Source organism: Bos indicus x Bos taurus, chromosome 16 (assembly GCF_003369695.1).
Source record: "Bos indicus x Bos taurus breed Angus x Brahman F1 hybrid chromosome 16, Bos_hybrid_MaternalHap_v2.0, whole genome shotgun sequence".
Classification (NCBI taxonomy): Eukaryota; Metazoa; Chordata; class Mammalia; order Artiodactyla; family Bovidae; genus Bos; species Bos indicus x Bos taurus.
Genome location: NC_040091.1, coordinates 54,885,462 through 54,899,531, shown reverse-complemented (window position 1 = coordinate 54,899,531; position 14,070 = coordinate 54,885,462). Strand labels below are relative to the sequence as shown.

Below are 14,070 nucleotides of genomic sequence, written 5' to 3'. Positions count from 1 at the left end.
AAAGAGGAGAGTGAGAAAGTTGGCTTAAAGCTCAACATTCAGAAAACTAAGATCATGGCACCTGGTCCCATCACTTCATGGGAAATAGATGGAGAAACAGTGGAAACAGTGTCAGACTTTATTTTTGGGGGCTCCAAAATCACTGCAGATGGTGACTGCAGCCATGAAATTAAAATACGCTTACTCCATGGAAGGAAAGTTATGACCAACCTAGACAGCATATTAAAAAGCAGAGATATTACTTTGCCAACAAAGGTCTGTCTTGTCAAAGCTATGGTTTTTCCAGTGGTCATGTATGGATGTGAGAGTTGGACTATCACGAAAGCTGAGCGCCAAAGAATTGATGCTTTTGAACTGTGGTGTTGGAGAAGACTCTTGAGAGTCCCTTGGACTGCAAGGAGATCCAACCAGTCCATCCTAAAGATCAGTCCTGGGTGTTCATTGGAAAGACTGATGTTGAAGCTGAAACTCCAATACTTTGGCCACCTGATGCGAAGAGCTGACTCACTGGAAAAGACCCTGATACTGGGAAAGATTGAGGGCAGGAGGAGAAGGGGATGACAGAGGATGAGATGGTTGCATGGCATCACCGACTCGATGGACATGGGTTTGGATGAACTCCAGGAGTTGGTGATGGACAAGGAGGCCTGGCGTGCTGCGGTTCATGGAGCGCAAAGAGTCGGACACGACCAATCAACTGAACTGAACTGAATCGTATATAAAAGAAAAGTTTTTGATGATTTAATATTTCTATTAAGTATGTTGATACTTTACAGGTACCATTATATGTTTCTAAAACAAATTTCTATATAATTTTACTAGCTGTTTTTTTCAACTGACATTAATCTTACATATTCACTGGAAGGACCGATGCTGAAGCGGAAGCTCCAATACTTTGGCCACCTGATGCAAAGAACTGACTCACTGGAAAAGACCCTGACGCTAGGAAAGATTGAAGGCAGCAGGAGAAAGGGACAACAGAGTATGAGATGATTGGATGGAAGCACCGACTGGATGGACATGAATTTTGAGAAATCTCCAGGAATTGTTGATGGACAGGAAGGCCTGGCATACTGCAGTCCACGGGGTCACAAAGAGTTGGACACAACAGAGCGACTGAACTGAATCTTACACATGCATTTTACAAATACTCTATTGTTAAGTCTAAATATCATTTGATTATCTGAAGAATTTTATTGCTTTTTACTGCTATTTAAGGAATTACACTGGCATTAAAGAAAAAATAGTAGAAAACAATATATGAAAAGAACAAAAAGATCCTACCTGTTTTAACCTCATGAAGAAAGTCTCCGTGAAAGTTTTTCTGCTGAAATACCAAAATCGCTCATTTGCAGGGTACACACGTACTACTGTCTCCAGGAGAAAGCGGACTGGCTCCACCACCTCTGTGACTACCATATCCACTGCCACGGTCATGTATACTCGTTTATCTGCAGTAGAAATGTTCTGTGTTTTATGCTAATTTTATTACTACTTGATTGAGAAAACAAAGTTAAAGAACTTAGGTTCTTTATACTCACGTTACCCTCTATGTTTAAGTGCTTTACTGACACATAGATTGACAAAAGTAATCAAGTTTCCCAAGTACATTTCTCAATTCTCCTAATCCCATCTTAATGAAAAGACTAAATCTTCTCTGATGATTTTAATTTTTCCTTCCCAAAATCAGGCCCTTAATATAAAAAATAAAAAGTTCGAATGTCTTTTACACTAAAACTATCTTTCAGGTTGCCCCCCCAACAAAACAAACAAAAAACACTAGAAACAGAAAATCACAAAAATTTGCCCTTCATTCAATAAAAAAAAGATACTAGAAATTATTAGGTTTGTTTGATGAGTTGCATGGGAAGGAATGTCAAATCAGAAGAGACACTCAACCTTCACTTCGTTCAATTTGCTTGCAAAATTTTTATTAAAATGATTCAATGTTGTATGCTTTAAGGGAAGTCTCTGGGGATTTGTTAATACCCACAATGTCCATAATATATATTTACTCTCAGGAAAATCACTGACCAAAGCTCTAATGAAATAGCTCTGTGTAATTTTCATATATATATATATATACATATTCTCTGCATACATAACGTATAAAATATTCTCTGTATATACTCCATGTATACACACAGTATATTTATACATACTATAAATATATTACAAATATACATATACTATTTATAGTATATATACACTACAAATATATGATATAGTGAAAGTCTCTCAGTTGTGTCTGACTCTTTGTGACCCCATGGACTATACAGTTCATGGAATTCTCCAGGCCAGAATACTGGAGTGGGTAGCCTTCCACTACTCCAGGGGATCTTCCCAACACAGGGATCAAACCCAGGTCTCTGACATTGTAGGCGGATTCTTTACCAGCAGAGCCTTAAGGAAAGCCTATACTCTATATATAGCATACAAAAGACTCTATATATACACTATATATATATATAAATATACTCCAGCATTCTTGCCTGCGAAATCCCATGGACAGAGAGGAGCCTGGCAGGCTATAGTACACAGGGTCGCAAAGAGTTGGACACAACTTTGCGCCTGAGCATATACTATAAATATATATATAATATATATCAGAGCCCTGGCAAGTGCTTTTTTAGACAACAAGAGTATACGCTTGTAAGTCAACGTTTCAGCTACCATTTAAAATGCTTACTTGCTACAGCCTCCTTTAAATTTTAATCTGGAATCTTCTAGGCCAGTGTCTATTGGTTTTCTTTAGTTTCACTATGATAGGCTGATGGACAACTGGGAGTTGGTGATAGACAGGGAACCCTGATGTGCTGCAGTCCATGGGGTCACAAAGAGTTGGACATAACTGAGTGACTGAACTGAACGGATGATAGGCTGATATGGACTTGATTTACCCTTTTGAAATTCATTGGGCTTTTTGAACCTGTGGTTTCATTATTCCATATAACTGCATTATTTTTAAATTATTTTAAAATTTAAAAATATATTTCATCTGCAATTGTCAGTTCTGTTAAAAGGAAAGTTCAAATAATCAAGCCTACCATTAGAAGAAACCTTCAATAATTTCTTTTTAACCATTATACAACATTTAAAATCAACTATACTTCTATTAATACAATTAAACTCAACAAAAGATGTATTACATTTGTACTAAATGCAAGCATTCTATATGCCAAGTCAAGAGAAACTGAGATTCTCTCAACACTGTATCAGGATGTTATTTTGATATAGAATTATATAGTTTAACTGAACAAATAAATTTTCAAATAAATTATTTTTAATTGACAACCAAATAGGTGTTAAAATACAAAATGAAACTGAACTGTGTTACATTAAAAACAGATAAAAACTGCTTTTATAAGTTATTGTTTGAAATTTCTGTATTTTATTCATCAAAATTATCAGCTGGCTTATTTTTCCATTTTCATGTTGATTTTCTGAATGATTAAAAGGAAGAAGTTTATAGACTGATATTCACAAGTCTGCATCCAGAAATAACAAACTGTGGGTGTAAAGATTATTTATTCCTAATATATGAAAACCTAAATTTTACATAGTCATCATTGTTTTTCTCTTTTTAGCCCTCATTTTGAAATAGCTTGATGTGTGATCAAATGCATGCAATTTATGGAAGTGGTAAATACTCCTGTTAAATTCAAGAATAATTATAATTTACTGTTCTTCATTAATATCTTTCCATATCCATATTCACTAATGCTCCTGTCTTTAACCAAAAGTCTATTGTGGATATAAAGTAAATAATATTAAACTGAAGATCAAGCAAACTGATCCAGATTTTCTCAATATAAATTATTGTGTTGAATCACAGTAAAGCATTTAGTAGAAGATTATAACTCATGAAGGGCTTCCCTGGTAGCTCAGTTGGTAAAGAATCCACCTGCAATGCAGGAGGTTCGACCCCTGGTTCGACCCCCGGATTGGGAAGATCCTCTGGAGAAAGATAAGCTACCCACTCCAGTATTCTTGGGCTTCCCTGGTGGCTCAGCTGGTAAAGAATCTGCCTGCAATGCAGGAGACCTGGGTTCAATCCCTGGGTTGGGAAGATCCCCTGGAGAAGGGAATAGCTACCCACTCCAGTATTCTGGCCTGGAGAATTCCACAGACAGTATAGTCCATGGGGTCTCAAAAGAGCAGGACACAACTGAACAACTTTCACTATAACTCCATGAGATGAAACTAAATTTTAGTTTAAAGGCAGACAGTAGAGAAGAAAACAACAAAAAACCACATGGGCAATGAACAGATATCTAGATAGAGGAGGAATAAAAATAAAAACAAGGAGAAAAATGAAAAATGAGCCTATTTATCATGTATAAATTCTGTTTAACACTAGATATATTAACAAAATGAAAAAATAAAAAGCTTGAAAAAAAGTATTTGCCACAAATGAAATCTTAAATATACATTACTAAATGCCCAAAGGTCAAAAGACTGGAATAAACAATTAGTAAATTAAAAAAAAATATATATATATATAAGTAATCTGTAATATAAAGAAAAAAAAGTTAAAATAGATATCAAAGATATGCAAAAATTCCAGAATTTTCTTTCATCATTTTTTTCATATTCTCTCTTTTCCCCTACAAATAAAACAACGCTATTATGACACATGAAACACTAAGCCCAAATACTTTCCTAAATAATGTAATAAAATTAATCCACATATCCTTGGAGGGCTTTCTTCTGAATAGTGGAGGTTATCCCCACTGATACATAAAGTATGAAAAGAAGAATAACTCCATTTAAAATAAGTACCAGAATATTTTTTAAACATGGCAAAACAATATTGTCCATAGTGCAAATTTTATAATAAATATTGAGTAATCTTTTAGGAAAAGTCACCTTTTGGGGTTTCTTCATTAAGTGCCAGAAATATTGGTGCATTGGGGTTCCACATGCCAGTGATAACATAAGCTCTCCCATCACAGCTCTTTCCCATGGATTCCTATGACATTTCAAACAGAAATCACTGAGAATATTTACACCCCCAAAATCATCATGTTAACTTGTAAGTATATCTTACTTTAAGCAATTCAATTAATTAAATTTGAATTTACACTCAGGGCATTTATTTTCTTGGTAAATTTTTTTCACTCTACAGAAGCATTTCTTTAAATATTAAATTCTCCTGCAGCTTTCTCCAGCATTTCTATTTAGAGACACATACTCTAAGATAAAAGGTATGCCCTTACATGCTGACTCACAAAAACACAGTATTGGTATGAAGTTTTATTTAACTTTATCTTAGGCTGGTTGTCAAAATCTCACATACCCAGACATACAAGGATATATAAAGTGAGAATTAAGCTAATCACAGGAAAATATTAAAATTTTTCTTCTAATGTTCTAATTTTTAACTTATTCTTAAAATAACTAATTACCTTTGTCACAATTAACACCTTTAAAGTTAATACTTTTCTATTGTCTATATGCCAGATATATGGACACTTTCTTACAATCATAAATCAACATTAGGAGACTAATACTGGTTTGTATCTATACCCAAGATTGTTAACTATCTTCCTCTACCCTTATATTTATTCTCCTTCTTCCATTCTCTCCTTCTCTTCTCTTCTTCCTCTTCACTTCCTCCACCCCTTAAGACTTTCACCAAGCCAGCTCTTGATTCTCACTAAAGCAGAAACTTCTATAGTGAAAGCAAGGCCACATGCAGTTGTGTATATGTATGTGTATGTGGTGTGGGGGAGCTTAAAGGCTGTCCCAAGGGAGAAAAGCACACAGTACACAAATATAGCATTTGCAAAAGAATATTATTATCTACAATACTTTCAATTTTCTGTACCAATTTCCTCATATTATGAATGGAGAGCGCTAAAAAGTTCAGGCTAAAAGACAAAAAAGTTTTTTTTCAGTATTTCCCACACAGAGATGCTTCTCTGAATCCTTATGAAACTATTTCAGTCAGTTGGTAATTAGTATGCACATTTTTCTAGTGTACTGGTGATAGTTCACTGACCAGACTATAAAGCAGAGGAGAAAAACACTCAAGACCATGTAAAGGAAATCCACCCAGTACCTCCAACGCACTTATATATTCATATTCATTCTCTTTCCCTGTCTCCCTCCCTTCCATGTGCCTATCCTCTCTCTCTACTGTCTAATTAGACTCCCATTCAGAGCAAGAATGAGCACCTGACCCCAAAATATCTAGTTCATTTCTGGACAAGAGCTTATGCTATGCTTGAGTCCAAAAAATGAGCTAGACCAATCAAATTCTTTCTTTCAATTAACAAACACCAAAGAAAGTGGGCAGTCAGCAGTGGGGCTGAAAGGTTTTGATACAAAAATGACAGATCACATGCAGAATGAAGTTATAACTGAATTTAAGGTAGGGGAAAATATATAAAGAACAGCAGAGTATTAGTAAACTGCTAAAGTGTTAAGCAAGAAATGGAGAAAACACAAAAAACTCCTTAAAAACAGTGAATCATGTAGTCAAAAAAACAAAGGCACATATAAAGGAGGTGAGTTGAAGGGGCAGAAAGAGTGGGGAACCTAGAGAGAAGGGCAAAGAAGAGACAGGGAGGGAGAGAAAGGGCAAGGAGGGAAAAGGCGAGGACAGGGAAAAAAGGAAAGAGGCAGGCAATGGAGGGAGGAAGGGAGGGGGAGAGAGAAGGTGGTGCAGAAAGAGAAAAGGGAGCAGAGCACCAGAGGCTGTGAGAACAGGGGCAGCTCCTAAGAAAGAGGCTCACTGAAAGAGCAAGCCCATGCGGGGCGGGGAAGCAGACAGAAAGAGACCAGACAGAGACCACTGTTCAGGTTCAGGTCTAATTTCATCAAGGTCAAGTACCTTTTTTGTTCTTCAGGTGCTCTAAGTGAATCTTTGTTCCCTGTAAGCAAAACAGCCTAACCAAATCAAACATATTTTTATTTCTCTTTAGTCTTCACAACCACAAAAATACTGTCTCATACATTAAAAGCCTTCAGTAAGTTTCTCCTCAAGTCACTTCTGTTATTGTACTTGATATTTTCTATTACATAGTCTGGCTTGCTCCCATCCCCTTATGAAGAGACTTTCACAATCTTTGCTCTAGAGTTCTTTCCCAGCTCCTCTGCAGGCCTTCCCTCCCCCAAGAAGGCTGACAAGATCAGGGACATCAGGGAAAAGACATCTGGACAACAAACACCTCTGCCCCGAAGAGGCCAGGCTGGAACCACCAGACGCCCTCATCTTAAGAAAATAAACCAGGAAATAGAAACAGAATACGGCACTTTGCAATGGAACATAAGCTGAAGAATCACATACAAAGCCGTGAATAAACTACTGTCAAGTTATGAGTAAGCCGAAGCTATGAGGTCAAGTAGGGACAGCAGGGTAAAGCACACAGATGTTATCAGGAGAAGGAGACAACACACAAAGAAACATAAGTTCTCGCTAATCCATTCATTCCTTAAGCAAATATGAGCCTACTATGAGTTACACTCTATGCCTGTGAGTATCCAACAAAGAAAACAAGAGAATGGTCCTGACTTTACGGAGTTGACAGGCTAATGATTTCCAAACAGTAAAATCAAGTTAGTGGATTATGATCACACTTTTAAATCAAGTAGAAGAAAAAAATAACAGATTTCATCAAACATGAATTATTTCATAAATTTCACTATTTCTTAAATTTCATAATTTAAGAATTATTTCATAAAAATTTTACTACAGCTTTTTTAACATTTATAAGTGTGTTAGATTATAATGTAAATTTTATTTCTGTGAGTCCAACTACTGGTCTAGTGTCTCAATAGTTAATTATGAAGATCCACAAACTTTCTGAACTTCCCTGGTGGCTCAGACAGTAAAAGCATCTGCCTATAACGCGGGAGACGCAGGTTCAATCCCTGGGTCGGGACAATCCCCTGGAGAAGGAAATGGCAACCCACTCCAGTACTCTTGCCTGGAAAATCCCATGGACAGAGGAACCTGGTAGGCTACAGTCCGTGGGGTCGCAAAGAGTCAGACTCGACTGAGCAACTTCACTTTCTTTCACTTCTTTCACAAACTTTCTGAGGCATCTCTAGGATTATAAGTTGTGTTCCAGTTCCATGAAATCTGACTCTACTCAGTTTTCACCTCTTTTTGGTACTTTCCTGTTCAGCTTTTCCTAGGTATTGATGGTTATAAATCAAAAATTCTCATTTCCTTATTCCTACACTACAAGTATCTTCAAAACTATTCTCACTACTGGGAGAAAATTCAGAGTCCATTATCTGCACCACCCCAAAAGAACTTAATTAATTTTATTTATATGTGATTTTGTTTATATACTATGCATAATATATATAAGTAATTCGGCTGACTAAAAATATATTTTGTTTATAAATATAGCTTTCTTTTTCATGTATCTTTTATATTAAACAAAATTTATAAATGTATAGAAAAGTCTCAGCTCATCCTGCTCACTTAGCATTCAGGGAACAAAGTATGCACTGCTCAAAAATTATTCAAGTCAAACAGAAAAGCCTCATAAATTCTGAAGTTCAATTGTACCCTTTTTCAAAGTTTGTCAGAATAAAGTGCAAGGGGAAATCTGTTTTCAAAGAGTTCACATACTTGGATATGTCATAGAAGTATTAATATCTTGCTCTAGAGGGCAGAACTAAGACACATGAGGCAAAGTTACAAGGAATATGATTTCAGGTGATTACAAAGGTGTAACCTGTAATAACCACAACTGTCCCACAGTCTTCATTATAAGGTAATGAGTTCATTTTTATTAGATGTAGTCTGGTTAAGATACCACAAAGATTAATAACATTGGGTAACAACAAATCACAACTGCTGATAATTGTACATACAAACCCTCCAACTTGATCAACTGTTTGTTGCACTGGTAAGCCCACTGCTCCCTCCAGGAGCTTCAGTGCTGACAAGCCTTTGATTTCAGTATGGACTCATTAAGGTGGAGGGATGCACTACAAGTGAGGGGGGATCAGAAGCTCACGCCAGGTCTCTACATCTCTGCCAGTGATTCATCTTAATCTTTTAAACTCTGCAAGATCATTACTAATTAGGATCTAGGACCTGATAAGTATTTAATGTCCTTGAAACTACCTCCTCACAGAATTTTCAGGGCTCCAAAATGTTATGTCTTGCCTTAAGCAAAACCACCTGTATTACTGATATGCTGTAAAAATGGATGGAAGAGAGATGAACCAATAGCTAATCTGTTTAACCAATAGCTAAATGTAACTGGTTGTGCTTACCTTACCTACCCAAGCAATGCTTCCTCGCTATTTCTGTGGCTCACTGCACCAACTCTATGACAGCATTTAACCCAATGATATCATTACAGATTTAAAGATCTATTTCCATCACAAGATTATGAACCCAAAGATGTCAGACCTTTATAACCATACCTATAATGCCAGCACTCCACACGATATTTAGCATACAATTAGGTGCTCAAAAATGCTGAATAAACCATCCTGCTACCACTAAAAAATCAATTATCATGAAATAAAGAAAAAGTTGATATAATTTGTGATATTTAAATGACATTTGCAAAATACAGCTGAAAGGAGAACATGTAGTGCTACCTTAAAAAAAAAATCTCACTTAAGTAAAGAACTGTATACTTATACTAAAATAACTATTTCTTACAACATTTCTAAACCATGAACTGGATGTTTTCATTAACTACACTATTAACAGGTATTTGTCAAGATGGCTTGCCATTTTTACATCAAAAATCAACTCTTGAATATATATTAACCTTCAAGGGCATTCCTTAAATGAATACCACTCCCACAATAAATATACTTTGCTAATGAAAGGTAATCAAGAAGGAAAAATACAGAAAGGGAAATGCTTTAAAGAAAACAAATGCATCCATCACAATACTCAAATTAATATCAATAACACTGCATTAAAATAAATGAAAGGAATCATATCCATTTTGGATATGCCTGTTATAATCATGTACTTGTTATTTTTGGCTTAAAAGGGTTTTTTCCTAAGAAGTCAAACAGATGAGTGGATGAACTTTTTCATAACACTATCCTTTTATCTGCTTTCAACTTGCATGTGATTCTTTCTACAAAATTTTTTAACTCCTAAGTTTCTCCCTCATTAGAAATTTTAAGTATGGGGTTCCAAATTAAATGACTACTATCACACAGCTGAAAGTTAGAAGTAATTTTGACAAAATGACAAGATTTCAAAATAGAATATACTTTAAGAACATAAAATAACTATCATCTATACTTGGTTAAGGTGCTAAAGATTTTCATTACCATATCCAGTAAATGCATGTCACTGTTCTTCACGTTTCGACCTGGGCTTAATAACATTCCAAAACATCTGAAAATATTGGGGGGAAAAAAAGAAGAAATGAGGTATCAAGAATATATAGAAGCCCAGTGAGCAAAAGCCTTTTAATAGTAACTATACAATCTGTCTAGCTCTATACTTACAAATAACATTTTTTAGAGAAACATCACAAATAAGAATCCATCAAGATACATAATAAAATCACACAGAAATAAATTATTTAAATTCCCAGATCTCTATTTCTGCTTCTGAAAGATTACCAATGAACAGAAACTGTGATAAAAATAGCCACAAATTGTTAACTGAAACAAAATACATACTGAGACATGAACTAATTTCTAGGTAAAAATTAGAGATTGTTTGCCTTAGAGTTATTCCAAACATACTGATCAAGATCAACTAACCTAATTAAATTAAAAGTAAGAAAACTTTAAAAAAATTTGAATTAAACACTGTACTCTCTCTTTGCATCAAGCCACGTTAATACAGGCAATCACCTGGCCCTCCACAGGCATGTTCACTGAGTAGACTATCAATACTGTATCTTCAGTTTGAAAAAAAAAAGTTATATGAAACTCATTACTAAAAAATGCTATTATACTAGTGAAGATACTATCCAGAATATAATATATTATTAAATACTTATTCTGTGCCTCCTGATACTAAGGAAGTTTTAGGAATCCAATTAACACTATCACTTTATTTGTAAAGGGTTTTCATCAACTATAAAATTCAGTTACACCTAACAGTTCTTTATATTTGTTATGGTATTATTATTTTTTCTTTACTGTTAGCAAACGTAAACTCCTCTTATACTCAAGAGGCAATGTGATCTATCCACAGTGCGCCTCTCTCTGCCAACAACGTATACCCACACTTTCTAGAATAGTTTCTATTACAGCTTTCCAAATGTTAAAAATATGCTACAGAGCATTTTATAAAAGGAGTAAAGAATATAAACAAACTAAATGTAAGATTTTTTAAATTTCAAAATAATGGCAGCTGAGCAGGCAATACTAAATCTGATCCTTGTTTTCCAAAGGTTTACTTTTCCAGTGGCAGGGTTTTTCCTTCCATAAACAAGACAGAGAGTGGTCCTATGCAAATATGAGCTTAGTAAGTGGTAAAACAATATTTACTTCCTGTAAATATTTGAGGATACCTTCTAGAAGTCATGTAAAAATGATCAAGTATATAATAAAGATACAACAAAGTCAGTAAGCTTTGAGGAAAACCTTCCAAACACACTATTGTGAGCAAAATATAATCAACTAAAATAGAGATAATTATAACCTAATACTCTTAATTTTAATATGCTTCCTATACATTGCTATGAACTTTGAACTCACATAACAAACACTGTCTATACAAATTAAATATTAATTTATCAGCTACTTCATTGTACTATTTCTAACTGTGCCTTAAATTCTTTATAACTACGGAAAACAGAGTGGAGATTCCTTTAAAAACTGAGAATAGAACTGCCACACGACCCAGCAATCCCACTGCTGGGCATACACCCTGGGAAAACCAGAATTGAAGGAGACAAGTATACTCCAATGTTCACTGAAGCACTGTTCACAACAGCTAGGACATGGAAGTAACATAGATGTCCATCAACAGACAAGTGGATAAACAAGTTGTGGTATAAATGCACAATGGAATATTCCTCAGCCATAAAAAGGAATGCATTTGAGTCAGTTCTAATGAGGTGGATGAAACTGGTGCCTATTATACAGAGTGAAGTGAGTCAGAAAGAGAAAGACAAATACTGTATGCATGTATATGGAATGGTTTTTTTCCAGTAGTCATGTGTGGATGTGAGAGTTGGACTATAAAGAAAGCTTCGCGCCAAAGAAATGATGCTTTTGAACCGTGGTGCTGGAGAAGACTCCTGAGAGTCCCTTGGACTGCAAGGACATCCAACTAGTCCATCCTAAAGGAAATCAGTCCTGAATATTCTTTGGAAGGACTGATGCTGAAGCTGAAACTCCAATACTCTGGCCACCTGATGCGACGAACTGAGTCATTGGAAAAGACCCTGATGCTGGGAGGGATTGGGGGCAGGAGGAGAAGCAGAAAACAGAGGATGAGATGGTTGGATGGCATCACTGACTCGATGGACATGAAGTTTGAGCAAGCTCCAGGAGTTGATGATACACAGAGAAGCCTGGCGTGCTGCAGTCCTTGGGGTCACAAAGTGTCAGACACGTCTGAGCGACTGAACTAACTGAACCGACGGAATTTAGAAAGACGGTAACGACAATCCTACAGGCAGGGCAGCAAAGGAGACACAGATGTAAATAACAGACTTTTACACTCAGTGGGAGAAGGCAAGGGTGGGATATTTGAGAGAATAGCATTGAAACATGTACATTACCATATGTAAAATAGATGACCAGCAAAAGTATGATGTATGAAGCAGGGCATCAAAAGCTGGTGCTCTGAGACAACCCAGAGGATGGAGTGGGGAGGGAGGAGGTAGGGGAGTTCAGGATGGGGGGACACATGCATCCCTGTGGCCAATTCATGTTGATGTATGGCAAAAACCATCACAATATTGTAAAGCAATTATCCTCCAATTAAAATAAATTAATTAATTTAAAACAATTTAGTTTCTCCAACTAAAACATCAGATCAATGCGGACAAAGACATGTCTTACGTTCTCTACATATTTTGCTTCAGCTTGCATCTCTCATGGGTGTTTTATTTCTTCTATTACAGGATTTGGGGTTGGTTTATTTATTTACTTATTTATTTTTTTATTTGGTTGTGATGGATCTTATTTGTGGCATGTGGGATCTAGTTCCCTGATGAGGGATCAAACCCGGGCCCCCTGCATTGGAAGCACAGAGTTTTACTCACTGGCCCACCAAGGAAGTCCTAATTATACTGTTTTTAAGTTACAAAGGGCTTTCCTTGTAGCTCAGCTGGTAAAGAATCTGCCTTCAAAGCGGGAGACCTGGGTTCGATTCTGGGTTGGGAAGATCCCCTGGATAGGGGAAAGGCTATCTACTCCAGCATTCTGGCCCAGAGAATACCATGGACTGTATAGTCCATGGGGTCTCAAAGAGTTGGACATGACTGAGCGATCTTCACTTTCATTTAAGTTACAAAACTATCATATAGTCACTCTAAAAAGCTAAAGAATACCAAAGTGTGTAGGGAATTTCTCCTTCATCTCTAATCTCAGCCCCTTCAGGAACCAATACTAAGGGTTTAACAAGTACTGTCCCTACTTTTCTTTTGCTTGTTTTAAAAATTAAAGTTTTATACTGTTTGTCAGGATTCCCTGATAGCTCAGTTGGTAAAGAATCATCCTGCAATGCAGGAGACCCCAGTTCGATTCCTGGGTCGGGAAGAGCCCCTGGGGAAGGGATAGGATACCCACTCCAGTATCCTTGGGCTTCCCTTGTGGCTCAGCTGGTAAAGAACCCACCTGCAATGTGGGAGACCTGAGTTCTACCCTGGGTTGGGAAGATCCCCTGGAGAAAGGAAAGATACCCACCCCAGTATTCTGTCCTGAAGAACTCCATAGACTGTATAGTCCATGGGGTCGCAAAGAGTCAGACACAACTGAGCAACTTTCACTTCACTGTTTGTCAACACGAAGTGACAACAGTGTGACCTTAGTGAAAGCACCTATCCCCTTGGGCCTCTGCTTCCTCTTCTACAAAATAGGAGAAGTGCAACACATGAACTCCAAGGATTCTTCCAGCATTAAAACTGCGTAATTGTTTTCTATCAAGCTATAATAGTC

The 14,070-nt window shown here is 36.4% G+C and overlaps 1 protein-coding gene across 2 annotated transcripts in view; it reads right to left on the bottom strand.

The window, feature by feature from the left end:
• Positions 1–14,070, bottom strand: part of RABGAP1L (RAB GTPase activating protein 1 like) — a 740,636-nt gene that overhangs the window by 599,720 nt on the left and 126,846 nt on the right. For both annotated transcript variants that reach the window (XM_027565384.1, XM_027565383.1), the window contains exons 8-10: positions 10,273–10,339; positions 4,870–4,972; positions 1,285–1,451 (exon numbers count right to left, since the gene is read on the bottom strand). In XM_027565384.1, coding sequence (XP_027421185.1) covers positions 1,285–1,451; positions 4,870–4,972; positions 10,273–10,339 — 337 coding nt within the window. The remainder of the gene's footprint in view (positions 1–1,284; positions 1,452–4,869; positions 4,973–10,272; positions 10,340–14,070) is intronic.